At 43.4% G+C, this 18,035-nt stretch overlaps 1 protein-coding gene across 2 annotated transcripts in view; it reads left to right on the top strand.

The window, feature by feature from the left end:
• The window catches only part of LOC137374834 (S-arrestin-like), a 55,106-nt gene extending 41,212 nt beyond the window's left edge, over positions 1-13,894 (top strand). For both annotated transcript variants that reach the window (XM_068041377.1, XM_068041378.1), the window contains exons 11-15: positions 3,061-3,198; positions 6,387-6,464; positions 7,463-7,486; positions 8,836-8,882; positions 12,776-13,894. In XM_068041377.1, the coding sequence (XP_067897478.1) occupies positions 3,061-3,198; positions 6,387-6,464; positions 7,463-7,486; positions 8,836-8,882; positions 12,776-12,879 (391 nt within the window). In that variant the 3' untranslated portion in view covers positions 12,880-13,894. The remainder of the gene's footprint in view (positions 1-3,060; positions 3,199-6,386; positions 6,465-7,462; positions 7,487-8,835; positions 8,883-12,775) is intronic.
• The last annotated feature ends 4,141 nt before the right edge of the window (positions 13,895-18,035 follow it).

The following is an 18,035-nucleotide window of genomic DNA, read 5'->3' as shown; positions in this document are numbered from 1 at the left end:
ACCTTTCAAACACGCAACCTCTTCCACTTAGAAGGACAAGGGCAGCAGACACCTGGGAACATCACCACCTGCAAGTTAAAATGAACATACGAATTAGGAGCAGGAGTAGGTCACGCGACCCCTTGAGCCTGCTTCACCATTCAATAAGTTCATGGCTTAACTGATTACTCCACATTTCCACCTACCCCCGATAACCTTCCACCCCCTTGCTTATCAAGAATCTATCTACCTCTACCTTAAAAATATTTAAAGTCTCTGCTTCCACTGCCTTTTGAGGAAGAGAATTCCAAAGACACTCAACCCTCTGAGAGAAAAAATTTCTTCTAATCTCTGTCTTAAATGGGCAACCCCTTATTTTTAAACAGTGACCCCCCCAGTTCAAGATTCTTGCACAAGGGGAGACATCTTTTCCACATCCACCCTGTCAAGACCCCACAGGATCTTATATGTTTCAATCAAGTCACCTATTACTCTTCTAAATTCCAGCAGATACAAGCCGAGCCTGTCCAATCTTTCCTCATAAGCCAGCCCACCCATTCCATTAGTCTAGTAAACCTTCTCCAATGCATTTACATCCTTACTTAAATAAGGAGACTAGTACTGTATACAGTACTACAAATGTGGTCTCACCAATGCCCTGTATAGCTGAAGCATAATCTCCCTACTTTTCTATTCAATTCCCCTCACGATAATCGATAACATTCTAATTGCTTTCATAATTACTTGCTGTACCTGCATACTAACCTTCTGCGATTCATGCACTAGGACACCCAGATCCCTCTGCATCTCAGAGCTCTGCAATCTCTCCCATTTAGATAACATGCTTTTTTATTTTTCCTCCCAAAGTGGACAATTTCACACTTTCCCACATTATACTCCATTTGCTAGATCTTTGCCCACTCACTTAACCTATCTATATCCCTTTGTAGCCTCCTTATGTCCTCACATCCTATGAAAGAATAAAATAAAAGTGAGAAGGCAAAACTGTGGCAGGTGACGTTCAATGTGGGGAAGAAAAACAAATAAGAATATTTTCTTAATGGGGAGAAACTAACGTTATGGAAGAACAAAGGGATTTGGGTGTTCATGTGCCCTGATCATTAAACACTAGTGCACAGGTCAAAATGTAGTCAAGAAAGCTAATGGAATATTGACCTTTATCTTAAGGGAGCTGGATTACAAAAGTGAAAATCTGATGTTTCAGTTGCAGAGAGTCTCTGTCAGGCCCCATCATGTCAGTTGTGTTCAATTTTGTGCTCTGAACTTCAGGAAAGATATGGATGAGATAGTGGAGGTGCTACCGCACAGATACACCAGAATGGTTTAGTTTAGTTTAGTTTAGTTTAGAGATACAGCACTGAAACAGGCCCTTCGGCCCACCGAGTCTGTGCCGACCATCAACCACCCATTTATACTAATCCTACACTAATCCCATATTCCTATCACATCCCCACCTGTCCCTATATATTTCCCTACCACCTACCTATACTAGGGGCAATTTATAATGGCCAATTTACCTATCAACCTGCAAGTCTTTTGGCATGTGGGAGGAAACCGGAGCACCCGGAGGAAACCCACGCAGACACAGGGAGAACTTGCAAACTCCGCACAGGCAGTACCCAGAATCGAACCCGGGTCCCTGGAGCTGTGAGGCTGCGGTGCTAACCACTGCGCCACTGTGTACTGGGCTTAAAGGGTTAAATGAGGACAGATTGTTCAAACTTGGTTTGTATTCCCTTGAAACTATTTCTTCTGGTCATGGAATCAAGAACAAGGGGCATAAACCTAAAATTAGAGCCAGGCCATTTAGGAGTGAAATCAGGAATCACTTTTTCACATGAAGAGTATTCGAAATCTGGAACGGTCTCCACCAGCACCCCCCCCCCCCCCCCCCCCCCAAAAAGACTGGGGTCAAATGAAATTTTCAAGACTGAGATCGATAGATTTTTGTTAGGTAAGGGTAATGAAACAAAGGTGGGTAAATGGGGTTGAGGTGTAAGATCAGCCATGATCTAGTTGAATAGTGGAACTGTCTCGAGGGCCGACTGATGTACTCCTGTTCCTTTGCTCCAATCTCCCACTGTAAGTTTGGTGGGAGATTGGCAGAAACCCCAAAGCAGCAATGCAAATGTCCAATTACTCTGTTTCTCTGGGATTTCTGTTGAAGTAACAACAGGAGATCAGGAGAACCCATGTGGAAATTCTACCCCACAGTATCATTTGTGTTCAGGCAACAGCCAGGTTGGACCAGTCAGCCTTAAGGCCCCAGTGGGCTGGGGAGGATAAAAATTAGCTGGGGGTCTAACCCCTGATCACCCTCCGTGACCGCTACTAGTGGGAGGTATATGGGCATCAAGTTTTGGCTTAGCAGTAATGCCCCCCACAGCTGAACAGCCCACTGATTGTATTATCTAAGATCACATATTAAAGTCCCATTTTATCCCTATCAGCCCTGTACAATCTGACGAGTGAGATGGATAAGATTGTGTTCCTTTGAGGGGATACAGTGCATCCTACATTTAGGGGTCAAACCCAAGATCCATGTGTCACATTCCCTACCAGAAGAGCACAGAGCTTCACCATTCACCTACAGTGCACTGTAAGATACCAGGCCTGGCCACATTAGGGTGACCAAAAGTCTGGTTTTCAACTGGATATCTCTTTTTGGTGATTCTCAGGTACCAAAGACAGTTTGAGGTGTCAAGTGCTGGACAGAATGAGGAAATCACGCACAGTGGGAATTTTTCTCTCCAATGTGCTGTCAATCATCCAAAGTCCCACCCATCCAGTTATGGACTGAATAGAAAGTGGTTAATTAAGGGACACAATTCTCTTATATCCTGTGGTGGAATAACACTAGTGACTGGAGTATGTCCGACAAACCTCTCAAGATTCAGAAGCAATGAACCTTATCAATATATTTCAGGCTGGTCAGCTCCCTCACACTTTGGCGGGTGGTATTCAGAAAGGTATTGGCTGAATGTGTTGTAAGGTGCAGGATATTTGGTTATCATTGATTAGTATCGTGTTTGTAAATATGAACATTTTGTTTTTACTCAGTGACCAGATTGTCTCAGGTTCCAGTTTCTCCAAGACCTACGTGCTCTTGCCATTATTGGCCAACAACCGCAACAAGCATGGCATCGCTATTGATGGCAGAATCAAACAGGAGGACACTAACCTGGCTTCTTCCACCATGTAAAGGAGTTGGGTTTGAATTGGGGGATGGAGGGCGATGGAGTTTGGGAGGGAGGGTGGGATGGACAGGGCAGCGGGAGGAAGGGAGATGGGTTAGAGAGAAGGTCTGAGGGGCGAGGGATATGGACTGGGGGAGGAAAGAAGATGGATGTGGGGTAAATGTGAGGGAGGGAGCTCAAGCAGCTCTGGGCCTAGATGGGTCAGCTTCAGATTTCACCATCTTGGCCTGGGTGGCAGCAGTCTGGGCTGGCTAGCTGACAAGCAACAGAAAGGGCTCTGGTGGAGCGGCAGGGGTGGGAGCACGAATGCTGTCATCCCGAGAGAGACATCCAGACATTGGGGGATGCTTCTTGTGGAAGCTGAGACATCAGTCATCACACATTGTATCACTGTTAACTCCACAGGTGTGTTGATGCAGGTGACCATCCATTCCATGTTGGAAAGGATGGGCTCCAAGCTCTGCACAAAGCCCTGCACCAAGTAGGTGTCCATGTTCCTTGACACTGAACACAGTCTTTCCGGCAGGCTTCCCAGTGTACCAAGCATTTGGGTATATACATCCATCAACCTTCTTCTGTAGCCTGGCCAATCCAAATCCTCATCTGAGTCTTCTGCAGCAGAACTCGTGTGTGATCTCGCCCTCTGGCAAACTGGCACCTGTGCTATCCTTTCTCCCAGCTTTGGCTCCAGTGCATTTGTGCCTGGTGTCTCCCCATGTGCAGATCCCTCCTCTACCTAATCATCTAAAATACATGCAGTGTCAGTGTCTGAGCTGGTGACTGCAATGGTGAAATTGAGTGATGGTGTCCCTTCAGCTTCACTGGCTTCTTGCTCTTCCTCCACTGCCTCAGTGGGTTCCAGTTCTTGAGTATCTGAAATGAAAAAGGGACAAGGATTGGTTTTAGGGAGAGGAGAAAAAAAGAACTGCATATTTACACCATCTGCAGCTTCTGAGTCAGAAGAGATTGAGGGATGAGGGAGAAGTGGGAGGAGAGAAGGATGAAGTATACAGATATCCACAGCCATGGCCTCAGCAATGCTCCATCTCGTATTGCCCAGCACTGTCTCCTCCATGGGGGTTAAAACATGCAGGCACTCCTTTTCCCCCTCCTGTTAATTCCTGCTGCCTCCTGTTGTGTGCCACATTCTCCTGACTGAGAGAGAGTGTCAGCGAGTGCCCTGCAATATGTTTGGTTGATGTTGCTGTGATGGTTGAATAACTGCCAGTGGGTGTGAGCTGTGATATGTGGGTGTGAGGCTTGCAGCAGTGCTAAGTGTGTGAGGGTGAGGTAAAGCAGGTTTGAGACCTAACTGATAGAGATAGCTGGTAGGTGAGTGATAGGGATGTGGTGAATTGAGCAGTGGTTGAGGCTAGTGGTGCAGGGATATAGCATTTGAAGATGAACTCACTGATTTTGACAACTGATATGAGGTCATTAAACTACTTCTTGCACTGCCTCCAGGTCCTTGGGGCTGCAATCCTGACATTAACCTCCTCTGCTATCTCTTGTCACTGCATTGCATTCTGAGCATGTTTTGGAGGGCCTCTGCCCGCACTACCCCCGCCCCCCCCCCCCCCCACCCCCTGCCCCCGAGGGGACAGGCTATCTCTCTTCTGTTCCATCTCTTCCACCAAGTCCTCTAGTGCAGCATGTAAAACAGGGTTGTCTAACATATGGCCCGCCAAAGGTTTCAATCCAGCCCTCGGATATAAACTGTACCCGGGGCTGTTCCTTATCCGCCAGAGAGAGAGAAGGGGGCTCAAAGGGGTGGACACAGAGAGAGGGGGGACACAGACTGAGGACAACTTTGGGGGGGGTGGTGGGGAACAACACAGAGAGGGGGGAACACAGGGAGAGAGAGAGAGACAGAGTGAGAGATCAAAATCACTCCTGACAGATGGAGGTCGATCTGGAATACTCCACATCGCTACAAGAAGTGTGCGGGCAAACGTTGACAACTTGTGCAAGCAAAAAAATGCTAGGTATCTCACTAAGTTAGTGTCCAACATAGTGAAGAGAAAGTAAGTCAATAAATTAGTCATCTCATTTAAAGCTTCTTCACAAAAATGTATATTTGTTGTTTTGATTAATAGTAAAATACATTTTTAATCCCTTTATCTTTCCGAAATTGTCTCACCGGCCCCCTATGTAAGACAAAAATTGTAATGTGGCCTCACCCACACAAGAAGGTTGGATAACCTTAATCTAAAATCTTGGTGTATGCTCTCCCCCATGTCAGCTGCTATTCTTGATTCTTCCACAGCACAATAATCAGAGTGATCTCAGCACCATGAGCAAACACAATGCACCTCTCCTTTAAGAGGTACAGTCTTATTTTGAATAGTGCTAGAAACTTAACATATTGGGCCCTCTGCTGATGGGTGCAGCCAATAAACAGCGTGGGGAGTGATGGCTGCATGCAGCAATCATGAGAATCAGCAGGCAGCACAAATTTGATGTGCTGCCTGCATTGCAGTCAATGGATGCAGGTTAATTACACATCATGATCCCTCTGCCAATTTAACACTATTTGTGTCCTCTCTGGGCTAGATTTGAATCCAAGCCCTAGAGGTAAAAGGCCAGTACAAAAGCCACTGCATATCCATTCCTCTCCCTCTGCATTTTCATTCTTGTGAACAAACTATTGAGTAGGATGAGAAAACTCATTTGAGTTCTCATTAGGTGAGCCAAACGTGATTTGTAATGTGTGCAGATTTAATATCCTAGGTCATGAGCAAATGGCACAGGGTATGACCTTCCTACTAGCACAACGACAGCACGTTGGGTTCAAGCCAAATGGCACTGGCAATGGTCTTGATTCACCACCAAAGAATTTCTGAAGACTGACAATAAAAAATTAAAAAGATATTTAAATTGGTGTTTATTATGGAAGATATCCAACTAATATTTTTGATTTATTTGCGTTCAATATTTGTTTTTGAGGGACACCAGGTGAAGGGGCAAGGTTCATAGTATATGGCACCCAGTGAAGATTAGAAGAGAAGATCACATAAATGATGGAATAGTGTTTGGATGCTCTGAAGCTTTGGTTTGAGAAGACTGTAGCAGGAAGAGAAGATTCAGGGAGATGAGGAGATCCCATATGTTTGAAGACCTGGAATTGATGGAGTGCCTCGGCGTTATACAGTGGAACACCCAGTGTAACTTGTCCTTTCTCTGTTTCAGTGTAAAGCAAGGAACTGACTGCGAAGTTCAGGGGATGTTGGTGTCCTATACAGTGAAAGCCAGCTTGTTGATTTCTGGGTGAGTGATGTGTACAAATACTTCTTTAAATTAGCACTAAATTCCCAGGACAATTTATACTCAAAAATAAAGATTGATCCTTATTATTTACAACTGTATCTGATCCCATGATCAGGCTTTTATTTTGATTGGTAGGCAGTTGTGTTTGTTAAGTTCATATCACAGAGCGATATCAGAAGTGTCTGAACCCACCCACACAGGAAGTGTCTGAACCCATTCCGGACAAAACATTAGAGTCTCAATGCGAATTTAGTTAAGCTGTAGTTACTGCTTCCTAAGGTATCACACTTGGTTCAGTGGTAATACCTCTGGCCTCTGACTCAGCCTGGGATCAAATCCCATTTCAGAAACTTGAGCACGTAATCTAGGCTGACACTTCAGTGCAGGATGAGACATTAACCTGAGGCACTGCCTACTCTCAGGTGGATGTAAAAGATCCCATGGCACCATTTAAAGAACAGGGGAGTGCATGTGGTGTCCTAGCCAATATTTAGCCAATGTCCTCAACCAACATCACTAAAAATAGATTATATATATGGTCATTATCTCATTGCTGTATGTGGGACCTTGTGTGCAAATTGTCTGTCATTATTTCCCAGACTAACTACATTTCAGAAGTACTTTAGTGGAATAATGAAGTCAAACCTTTAATTTAATGTTTTGTCTTAACATAAATTTCGTTAATTTCCCCGACCTATAGATAGTTACATAGGAATAGAGGAGTGTCCAGGACCAAGGGAGTCTATTGAGATGCATTTGGCTCTTCTATTTAGTAAATGCCACACTGCTCTGCCTCATATGTCTCTCAAATGCTGCTTTCATCAAAACACTCCCTGGACCCTCTTGACACTATTCACCCTCCGCTGTACCCCAAGCCAATCTGTTACCCACGTTCTTCACCCTGTGTGATGTAACTAAGAATGAACTGTCTGAAATGAATTCAAATATATTAGACACTTGTGCACAATATTAATTTTGCTGTTGTTCCCTTCTTGCAGCATGTTGGGTGACCTAACAACCAGGTGAAGTAATGTTACATGAATTTATCTATAGTCATAATTAAAGCTCTTATTTAGTAGAAATGTTTTACTGTGACGCAAAGCAAATGCAGTTAAGCAATAAGAAACTTAAACTTCCTAAATATTTGATATCCTGACTGTTCCAGTAAATGCTTCTGAGTTTTTTTGAGTGACTTATTTTAGTACTCACCATGTAGACATGGAATTATAGATGTTACAGCTCAGTTAGCCCATTTTTCTGAGCAAGTGCAAGCTCTTCAACTGGAGTTATCAACTGTCATCCCATGTGCATGACAGTTGCAAAAGATACAGGATAATAGCACAAGAAGTATTTAGAGAGGCATGAGAGCTCGGAACACATGGCTGAGGACAACACACACAATGTACATACGCAATGTATCCTATATTTTTTACTCACTGCATCTCCTTTACCTCCATTACTTTCAGATGGCATGGTCAAGTCAAAGCACTTTCTATGCTGAGTGTCACTAGAACAGTGGCATTGCTTATCATGTTGCAGTGTCTTGTGTTGCGGTGCCAATATTCAGTACCCCTTCACCATATGACGTTATCATGAAGCTCCCTAGTTGGCGAGTACAGTGGGTAATTAAGCCATATAAACCAGTGGTAGTACTCTTTCCTCTGAGACAGAAAATTGAGAGTTCAAACCCCTTTCCAGAGACTTGATGTAATTTATGCTTTAACCACCTGGGTGGTTATCTGGTGGAATGGATCACCCACCCTTTGTAGAACCTGCCTGATTTTAATCCTACAATTTGGTTCTACAACAGGTGGGCATTCAGCTTTGCCAAATTACTGCCCAGGCAGTGAAGATGAAAATTACCCTCTTGAGCACATAATCTAGGCTGACACTCCAGTGCAGTAGTGAAGGAGTGCTACACTGTCAGAGGATCCATCTTCCAGATAAGCTGTTAAACATTCAATTGGAAAAAAAAAAATCCCACAGCGCTATTTGGAGAAGAGCAGGGGAGTTGATTTGGTGTCCTGGCCAACAGTTTCCTCTCACCCAACATCATTAAAAACAGGTTATCTGGTCATTTATCTCATTGCTGTTTGTGGGATGTTGTTGTATGTAATTTGGCTGCAGCTTTTCCCTACATTATAACAGTGACTATCTTCAAAAATACATCATTGGTTGTGAAAATCTTTAGCAGATCATTAAAGGCTCTATATAAATGCAAATTTGTGAATTCGTTTAGTAGATAGAGGAAATTTGCACTCCAATCTACTGGTTCGATTTGATCCAAAGTGTGTAACCCCACTGCAATAACTAGTGTTTGTATTCAGTGATGTTTTAAAGCCTCATTTGCTGATACTTTTTCCTTCTGCAGCAATGCCACTGTGGAAATACCCTTCCTGCTCATGCACCCCAATCCTGGTGGGTATCAACTGTAAATTATACATTAATGTAAATAAGACAACTGTAAATAAGAATCATCTGACAGACCATGTCTCTAGTTTGCTAAGATGGCCTAGGTATCTTCCTGATCCAGAGCTGGCCATGTGGCAAGGCCTTGTACTGGGAATAAGGGCCGAAACAGGAAGTGCAAGTGAAGGCCTGAGAGCCTTCTGCCTAATACTGAAGAGCAGCAGTCTGAAGCCCCTGAAACCTGAAGACGGTGTTGGTGGGAGGAAAGGATGAGACGCTCATGTGCAGCTACCTTCTTTCTTCACGTTGGTCCTGGGACCTCTGCCGACCCTCCAGTCTTAGGAAGGTCCTGGCGTAAATCCCACCACCGGCTTTTTTGGTAAACCCGCATCCCCCCACACAGAATAGGAAGGTGTTTTTAGAGCTTGCTGATCGTAGATGGGATGGTCTTGGGCAGACTGCAATTCATCTCAGTGTCCCTGGATTAGGGATGGAGAAATATATCAGCAAGGGCTCAAAGTCCCAATCACTGTCCAGGCTGTGTTCAGAACAGGATCAGGCTCAGTTGTAATGCAAACCACATACAACTAGCATGGCAGAATTTACTGGTTAGACTCAGCTGTAAGAAATTGAGCAAGATACCAGATGGCACTCAGCATCTGTGGAACCAGGTCCCTGCTGTCGTCACTATCTTCAGGAAAGAGGGCACAGAAAAAGCCCACCAGAAATCACTCTGAAGTTGGTAAGGACTACTTGGTAGGAACCTGGCAAGCAGGTACTTAAAATTGTCCAGGAGACATCCAGATGTCTTCAGTTTTCACCTGCTCTTCTGAACAGGCACTGAAGACACCCACCTAAAACCACCAGGGTCTTTCTTTAAATGTGCAGATTGAGGTCTGATAATGCCATTGGGCCCCATATTTTAACTGGCGGGGAAGCCATTGTGACTTTCCCGTCAAGTGAAGAGATGGGATGAGGATCTGAGGCCAGAACTGGCCCAAAGAGATACCGTTTTTTAAAATTTCCTTGTGGCACCATGAAGAACCAGAATATTTCACCCTATCCCACAAGGAAAGTTTAGGACTCCTGTGCCCTGGGCTCCCACTTTCCAGATTGCGAGAACCTCCAGACGGCCTCCCCCCAACATCCCTACCACTTACCTGTATAACGGGAACCTTTTCTTCAGTCCTGGCCAATGGTTCCCCATTGCCTGACATTCTGCTCCCTCCTGCCAGCTAGCTGCCGATTCTCACCAGTTTAGGACAACCAACTGGCTGGAGTGTGTATATGTCTTGGTCTATATTTGTATATATGTATCTCTATGTGTGTATATGTGTCTTTATTTGTTTATCTTTCTTTGTGTGTGTCTCTGTGTCACTGTATGTGTGTGTCTGTATGTGCTGGTGTCCTTGTGTCTCTGTGTGTATCCCTATGTCCCTGTGGTTCCGTCTGTGTCTCTGTATGTGCATGTGTGTGCCTTTGTGTGTGTCTGTCTATGTATGTCCCTGTGTTTCTCTGTATGTGTGAGTGGTGTGTGTCCCTGCATATGTGTCTCTGTATATGTGTCAGTCCCTGAGTCTCTGTCTGTGTGTCTCTGTCTCTGTGTATATGTGTGTACTGCACTATTATTTGACTCACACTAATTCCTGTGTTTCCCTTTTTCTCTTTACCCATCTCGCTGGTTCTCTCACTATGGGATTCCATTGATAGAAACTAACAAGTAAGAACCTCTTTAAAAAAAATCCTTCCCCTTTCTTCTGGTTAGATGGAAAAACCCCTAAGCGGTTCTATAAAAAACGGATTTAAATAAGCTTTTTTTTGGCCCTGGTATTGTATGGGTGGGCTGTGTGTGAAACGCTGTAGAGTCCCTTAGAAATTAGCTTCCTCTTGTATTGTGTAATCAATTCTTTTACAATGTGCTGGATATCTGTCATCCTAGAATGTAAAATAAACTGGTGTGATTACAGTTTCTGACAATGCAACACTGGGTGGAAAAGTTAATTTGTCTGACGGGATTAGTCTTCATTAAATAGGATCTAGTCTTCAATCAGGAGGAGTTAGTCATCAATTAGTGGAAACTAGTTTTTACTGAATGGCTTTTGGTCTGTAACCAGTGTGATTAGGTGCTCGTTCTATGTGGTTTAATCTTCAAAGAATTGAATTTAGTCTTTAATGGCCAAGAATTATTAACCTTTATTGGCTAAAATTTGCTTTTCATTGAATGGGATTTAATTTTCATTTGGATATAGGCTTCATTGGGGATTCAGTCTCTATAGAATGGGATTTAATCAACAGTGAGAGGGGTTTAGTCTTGATTGAATTAGTCTTCAGTGGGTTTTCATTTAACGGGGTTCAACCATCAATAATGGGAATTATTTATTTGTTGTGATTTAGCTTCTCGTTTAGATTTGCTTTAGTTGGATAGATTTACTACACCTCCATTAAAATAGCTTACATAAGAATTTCATACCAATGTATTAAGAATATGTCCGTATTAGATATAATTTGAAGATTTTAACTTTTCATGGAAAAATGTTTAATTTTAATATTAATTGAGATTAACTGTTTGTTGGTTGTGAGTAACTCTTCATTGATTTGGGTTAATTCTTTGTTAGGAATGTATGCTGGGAATTACTTTACAGATTATCCCGATTGCCTTAATTTCGATGGAAAATCAATGGAAATCCTGTTCACACAAGAACAGGAGGAGGCCATTCAGCCCCTTGAGCCTGTTCCACCATTCAGTAAGATCATGGCTGATCTGTATCTTAACTCCATCCACCTGCCTTGGCTCTTCATCCTTTTATACCAGGGGTGTCCAACCCTTTTGCTTGAGGGGCCGCATTACAAATTTTGTTCTATACAGGGAGACGGTGAGCAAATTTCAGAAGGATAAAAGCATTAGAAATGTATTTTACTATTAATCAAAACAATCAAAAATGTGCACTTTTGTGAACAAGCTTTAAATGAAAAGACTAATTTACTATGTTGAACACTGATTCAGTCGTCAATGCCTGCCCGCACACTCGATGCAGAGACATAGAGTATTCCAGATAAGTGTCTGTCAGGAGTGATCGTGATCGCTCTCTCTCTCTCTCTCTCCCCCCCTCTCTTTCTGTCTCTCTGTGTCTGCCTGTCTGTCTGTCAGTCTCTCCATCTTTCTGTGAATGTCTGGCTCTCTGTTCCTCCCCCGGCTCTCTGTTCCTCCTTCCCCTCCACCCCTAGCTCTCTCTCCCCCACCACCCCACTCCCGGCTCTCTCTCCCCCCACCCCATCCCTGGCTCTCTCTCTGGCTCCACCTCCACCCCCGGCTCTCTCTCTGGCTCTCCCCCACCCCACCCCCGGCTCGCTCTCACACCTGGCTCTCCCTCTGGCTCTTCCCCTCTCTCTGGTCGTCTCTCGCTGGGCCTAGGTCTCAAGCCTCGGGCCCGCCTTCACTTTAATCTGCTGATCGTGACTACCATCTCTGTCGTGACCCTCTCCGCTCATTAACCTCAAGCGTCGCATCACCGGGCCATAGCCAATCGTCATGCAGCACGCAGTGCTTTCTGAGGGTTGTAGTCCCGGATTCGAGTTCCATCCATAGGGATCAGGGAGCAGGGCAACATTTCCCAGCAGGTGCTCACTCACTGAAAACAGCAGGGGCGGCTGATTGTAATAGAAACCTTCGGTGGGCAGGAAGAAATTTCACATCTCTGAAGCTGAAAGCAACGGCCGAGGTTTTTTGGTGGAGTGTACCCTTCACTGATTTTGATTTAGTCTTCTGTAGTGGTGATTTAATCTGCATGAGTTGGAATTCGTTGTTTAGTTGGAGTGTGCTGTACATCTCAGTTAGTAGTTGTAGGGAAGGAAGTTGTGAACGTGACTTTTCTAATTGGAAACTCTGGTGATTTTATCTTCAGAAATCCAGAGGAAGATGACATTGCTATTGAGGATGTCGCAGAGCTTTCACCAGCGGATGGGGAAGATGACGAATGACAGCTGCCACAGCCTGTCTATCATGTAGAGTTCACTTGTTCATTTGTAGCTCAATTAAATATGGCCGAGAACTGTTTAACTGCTTAGTGAGATAGGGCTTCCGATTTCTTCATGTGACCCAGGAAGGAGTCAGGAATGTTTCTTTCTCCTCTTCAGAATGTGGGGCCAGTAGATCGTGGGAAGAAAGTATTTCATGAAGCTCTTTTGGCTCTGACTTGATTTCAGTTTCACAGATGTGTTCAGATGCTATGAAAAGGATAAATTTATGGGAAAGTGTTGCACACAAAGATTAATTAAATCTTTTAAAATTGGGTCATTAACTTGGATTGAGGATGATACAAACTTACTATGTTATGGTAATTAACTGTGAATTATCACTTGATAAATTTGCATAGATTATGTGGCAATCGTGATTCCTTCAGAGTAAATGATGGCTAGTGTCAATGGCAGAGTGCAGAGGTTACTGTCAGCCATAAAACCCACCACAGAGAAAGTAAATGATTCAAAATGGAGTAAAACCACTCCCATAAATTCTATGGTATATATATTCTAAAAATTGGAAATGTGCATGTAAGAGACTAAACAAATATAGAGGTACAGGAATTATCATCATTCCCACAGGTTATAATGCCATTTGATCGAGTTCTACATTTGCTGTTCTCCATAAAAACATCTGACCCCCTCAATCAGATTCCAGCCTGTAACTCACTCCCAGGTATCTGTTATTCTATATATAAACCAGACAAATCCATTGATTAGATTCCAGCCTCTAACTTTCTCCCAGACATCCATTATTCAACACATAAATTATCATAACCCCATCAGATTCCAGTCTGTCTCTACCTCTGAAACAATGTTCGTATCAAATGTGTGACTAACTCTTCAGAAGGCCTGGTTAATATTTCTCCAATTAATCCTTAGACATCTCAGGCTGCTATGGTGTACTTAAGACACACAGTGATCATTCTGGCAGAAGTGAGGAAGCAGTTGAATAATCTGGTTGTGGTTTTATTAGCTATTTGCCGCAATTAGTTTGAAATAAAAATGCATTCAAAATACTTGTCTGTTCTTTCCTGAGTTGCAGTGTATTTGTAACAACTGCAGTCTTTCAGTATAAAATGTAATATTCATGTTTCAAAGCACTTTACATTTCTGTATTACAAATAAGCAAGACTGTAACATACCAACTCTAGGTACACCAGGAGTATTGTACTGTATCACCCATAGTGACCAGAGGAATTTTCTCAGATATCCCACTGTATAGCTTGAAGTTTATTAGTTGCCAGGAAAAGATTTAAGACAGTTTGAATTTCCCCTAAACTAAATGAGAAGAAAATACATCGAATAAGCTCAGAGTTTTTTTTTAAAGACAAGGTAACGCATGCATTGAGAAAAAGTGGCCTTGCTACTCCTATGGTGTCAATCACAGATAAGGCCATCTTTGATCACTTCCTTGTATCACTCTCCTTGAATCGACATCGCCTTCCCCCCCTTAGAGGAATATTCTTTTAAAACACAAAAACCCAACAGGAAAGGTGAATTAACCGTGGCTAACAAAAGAAGTTAAAGATTGCATTAGATCAAAGAAGGTGACTTATAAGGTCGCCAGTAAAAGTGGTAAACCCAAGGATTGGGCACAATTTAGAATCCACAAAGGAGGACCAAGAAACTGATAAAGAAAGGGAAAAGAGATTATGAATGCAAGCTAGCTGGAAACATAAAGGTGGACTGTAAAATCTTCTTTAAGTATGTGAAAACGAAAAGATTAGCAAAGACAAATGTGGGTCCATTACAAGCGGAGACAGGAAAATTTGTGGTGAAGAATGGGGAAATGGCGGAGAGACTAAACAACTACTTTGTGTCTTCACAGAGGAAGACACAGAAAATCTCCCAGAAATACTAGGGAACCAAGGGACTTGTAAAAATGAAGGACTGAAAGAAATTAGTATCAACAAAGAGGTAGTACTCGAAAAATTAATTGGATTGAAAGTTGATAAATCCCCTGGACCAGATGAGCATTGAAGATGACCCAGAGTATTGAACGAGATGGCTATAGAGATAGTGGATGCATTGATAGTTATCTTTCCAAACTCCTTAGATTCTGGAAGGGTCCCCACAGACTGGAAAGTAGCAAATGTAACCCCACTATTTAAGAAGGGAGCGAGAGAGAAAACGGAGAACTACTGTTCGTTTAACATCAGTAAAAGGGAAAATGTTAGAATCAATTATAAAGGATGAGATAACTGGACACTTAGAAAATAATATGACTGGGCAGAGTCAACATGGATTTATGAAAGGGAAATCATGTTTGACAAACCTGTTGGAGTTTTTTGTGGATGTTACTTGTAGCATTGATGTGGATGTACCAGTGGATGTGGTATATTTGAATTTTCAGAAGGCTTTTAATAAGGTCCCACACAGGAGGTTAGTAAACAAAATTAGAGCACATGTGATTGGGGGTAATATACTGCTATGGATTGAGAATTGGTTAACAGACAGAAAGCAGGGAGTAGGAATAGACGGGTTATTCTCATGATGGCAGGCTGTTCCTGGTGGGATACTGCAAGGATCAGTGCTTGGGCCACAGCTGTTTACAATCTGTATAAATGATTTGAATGTGGGGACCAAATGTAATATTTGCTGATGACACAAAACTAGGTGGGACTGTAAGTTGTGAGGAGGATGCAAGGAGGCTTCAAGGGGATTTGGATAGGCTAAGTGACTGGGTAAGAACATGGCAGATGGAATATAATGTGAATAAGTGTGAAGTGATCCATTTTGGTAGAGAAAACAGAAAGGCAGAGTATTTCTTAAATGATGAGAGTTTGGGAATTGTTGATGTCCAAAGGGACCTGAGTTTCCTTGTTCATGAGTCACTAGACGCTCATATGCAGGTGCAGCAAGCAATTCGGAAGGCAAATGATATGTTGGCCTTCATTGCAAGAGGATTTGAGTACAGGTGTAAAGATGTCATGCTGCAATTGTATAAAGCCATGGTGAGACTGCATCTGGAGTATTGTGTACAGTTTTGGTCTCCTTGTCTAAGGAAGGATATACTTGGAGTATACATAGAGGGAGTGCAGCAGATGTTCACCAGATTAATCCCTGGGATGAGGAGAGATTGCAGAAACTGGGCCTGTATTATCTAGAGTTTTGAAGAATGAGAGGTGATCGCATTGAAACTTGCAAAATTTCTACAGGGTGTGACGGGGTAGAGGTGGATAGGATGTTTTCTCTGGCTGGTGAGTCTAGGATCAGGGGACGCAGTCTCAGAATAAGGGGCAGGCCATGAGATGAGGAGGAATTTCTTTACTCAGAGGGTGGTGAATCTTTGGAATTCTCTACTCCAGAGGCTTGTGAAAGCTCAGTTATTGAGCGTGTTCAAGACAGAAATCGATAGATTTCTGGAAACTAATGACATCAAGGGATATGGGGGCTAATGCGGAAAAATGGCATAGAGGTAGATGATCAGCCATGATCTATTTGAATGGCAGAGCAAGCTCGACGGGCTGAATGGCCTACTCCTGCTCCTATTTCCTATGTTACCCCTCCCAAACCTACTTCTTTCTGTGTCTACCCCTGGAAAATACTCTCTCACAATTCACTTTGGTCAGCACATTCAAAATCCTAACTGTCTAGTCTTTGGCCCTCCATTCACCATGATATTTCTGCAGCTACTGATCTGCTCAACCACATCCTCACCCACCTTTGATGCCATAGTCCCCATTAAAACCATTACTTGCTCTATCCCCGGCATTCCTCTTGGTACAGCCTTCATGTCCACTCCCTTAAATTCAAGACTTGAATGGATATGGCAGACAACTAGTTTAGCCATTCACCACCAGATCTGGCTGGATCACAGAAAGCACAGTTGGATTCTACTCTCCTCTGCTAAAACTGCTCACTATTCCAGGATCATCCTGGAATGCAAAGATAATTCCCAGCTTCTATTCACTATTGCAAACCATTTTCTTAAACCCCTCTTCGCTGTCTCCTCCACCCTCACCTCCAACAACAAATGCAAGAAGCTCATGGAATTCTTTGGGAGAGAAATTTGTTTATGTAGCACTGCTTCTTGTATATTAATGAAGAACGCCACCTGGGCCGCTGCCTGCGCAGCCCATAGTGGTGCCTGGCCCCAGTTGATTTGACATATGTCTGCAACATGCCATGTGAATGAATTTCTCCCTCTTTGTTACTAAGATTGAGACCAATCGATCAGCTGCCTCTGCTGCTTCCCTCCCTTCCCCAGCCCACCAGGCCAAACTTCTTCTAAAGTTCCCTGCTGCCTTAGCCCTGAACTCAAATCCTTCTCTAGTTTCTCTCCTATCTCCCCTTATGTCCGTTCTGAGCTTGTCCTGACCATGAGGCCCACTGTCTGCTCAACCCTATTCCCACTAAACTGATGACCCAACATCCCTTCCTGGCTCTCATGTTAGCTAATATTGTTAACAGTTCTCTCTCCTCTGGTGTTGTCTCCATCCTCTTAAAATCTGCCGTCATCACCCCTCTCTTCATAGATCCAACCTTTGATGCCTCTATCATTGCAAATTGCCACACCATCACCAACTTCCCTTTCCTCTCCAAAGTCTTTAAATAGGTATACAAAATTATGAGGGGCGTAGATAGGAAGACATTTTTTCCCTTAGCCAAGGTGTCAATAATCAGGGGGTATAGATTTAAGGTAAGGGGCAGGAGGTTTAGAGGGGATTTGAGGAAAACAATTTTCACCCAGAGGGTGGTTGGAATCTGGAACACACTGCCTGAAGGGGTGGTAGAGGCAAGAACCCTCACAACATTTAAGAAGTATTTAGATGAGCACTTGAAACACCATAGCATACAAGGTTATGGGCCAAGTGCTGGAGAATGGGATTAGAATAAATAGGCTTGATGGCCGGAGCAGACATGGTGGGCCGAAGGGCCTGTTTCTGTGCTGTGACTCTATGTCACCTCCGAAATCCGTTCCATTTTTCCTAGAACTTCATGTTTGAATCCCTCCAATCAGGTTTCGCCTTTGCCATAAATACTGAAACAGCTCTTACAAAGAACAGTACAGCACAGGAACAGGCCATTTGGCCCTCCAAGCCTGCGCAGATCTTGATGCCTGCCTAAACTTAAAACCTTCTGCACTTCCGGGGACCGTATCCCTCTATTCCCATCCTATTCATGTATTTGTCAAGATGC

The sequence above is a fragment of the Heterodontus francisci genome, chromosome 11, assembly GCF_036365525.1.
Source record: "Heterodontus francisci isolate sHetFra1 chromosome 11, sHetFra1.hap1, whole genome shotgun sequence".
Classification (NCBI taxonomy): domain Eukaryota; kingdom Metazoa; phylum Chordata; class Chondrichthyes; order Heterodontiformes; family Heterodontidae; genus Heterodontus; species Heterodontus francisci.
This window is presented reverse-complemented; position numbering and strand designations above follow the sequence as displayed.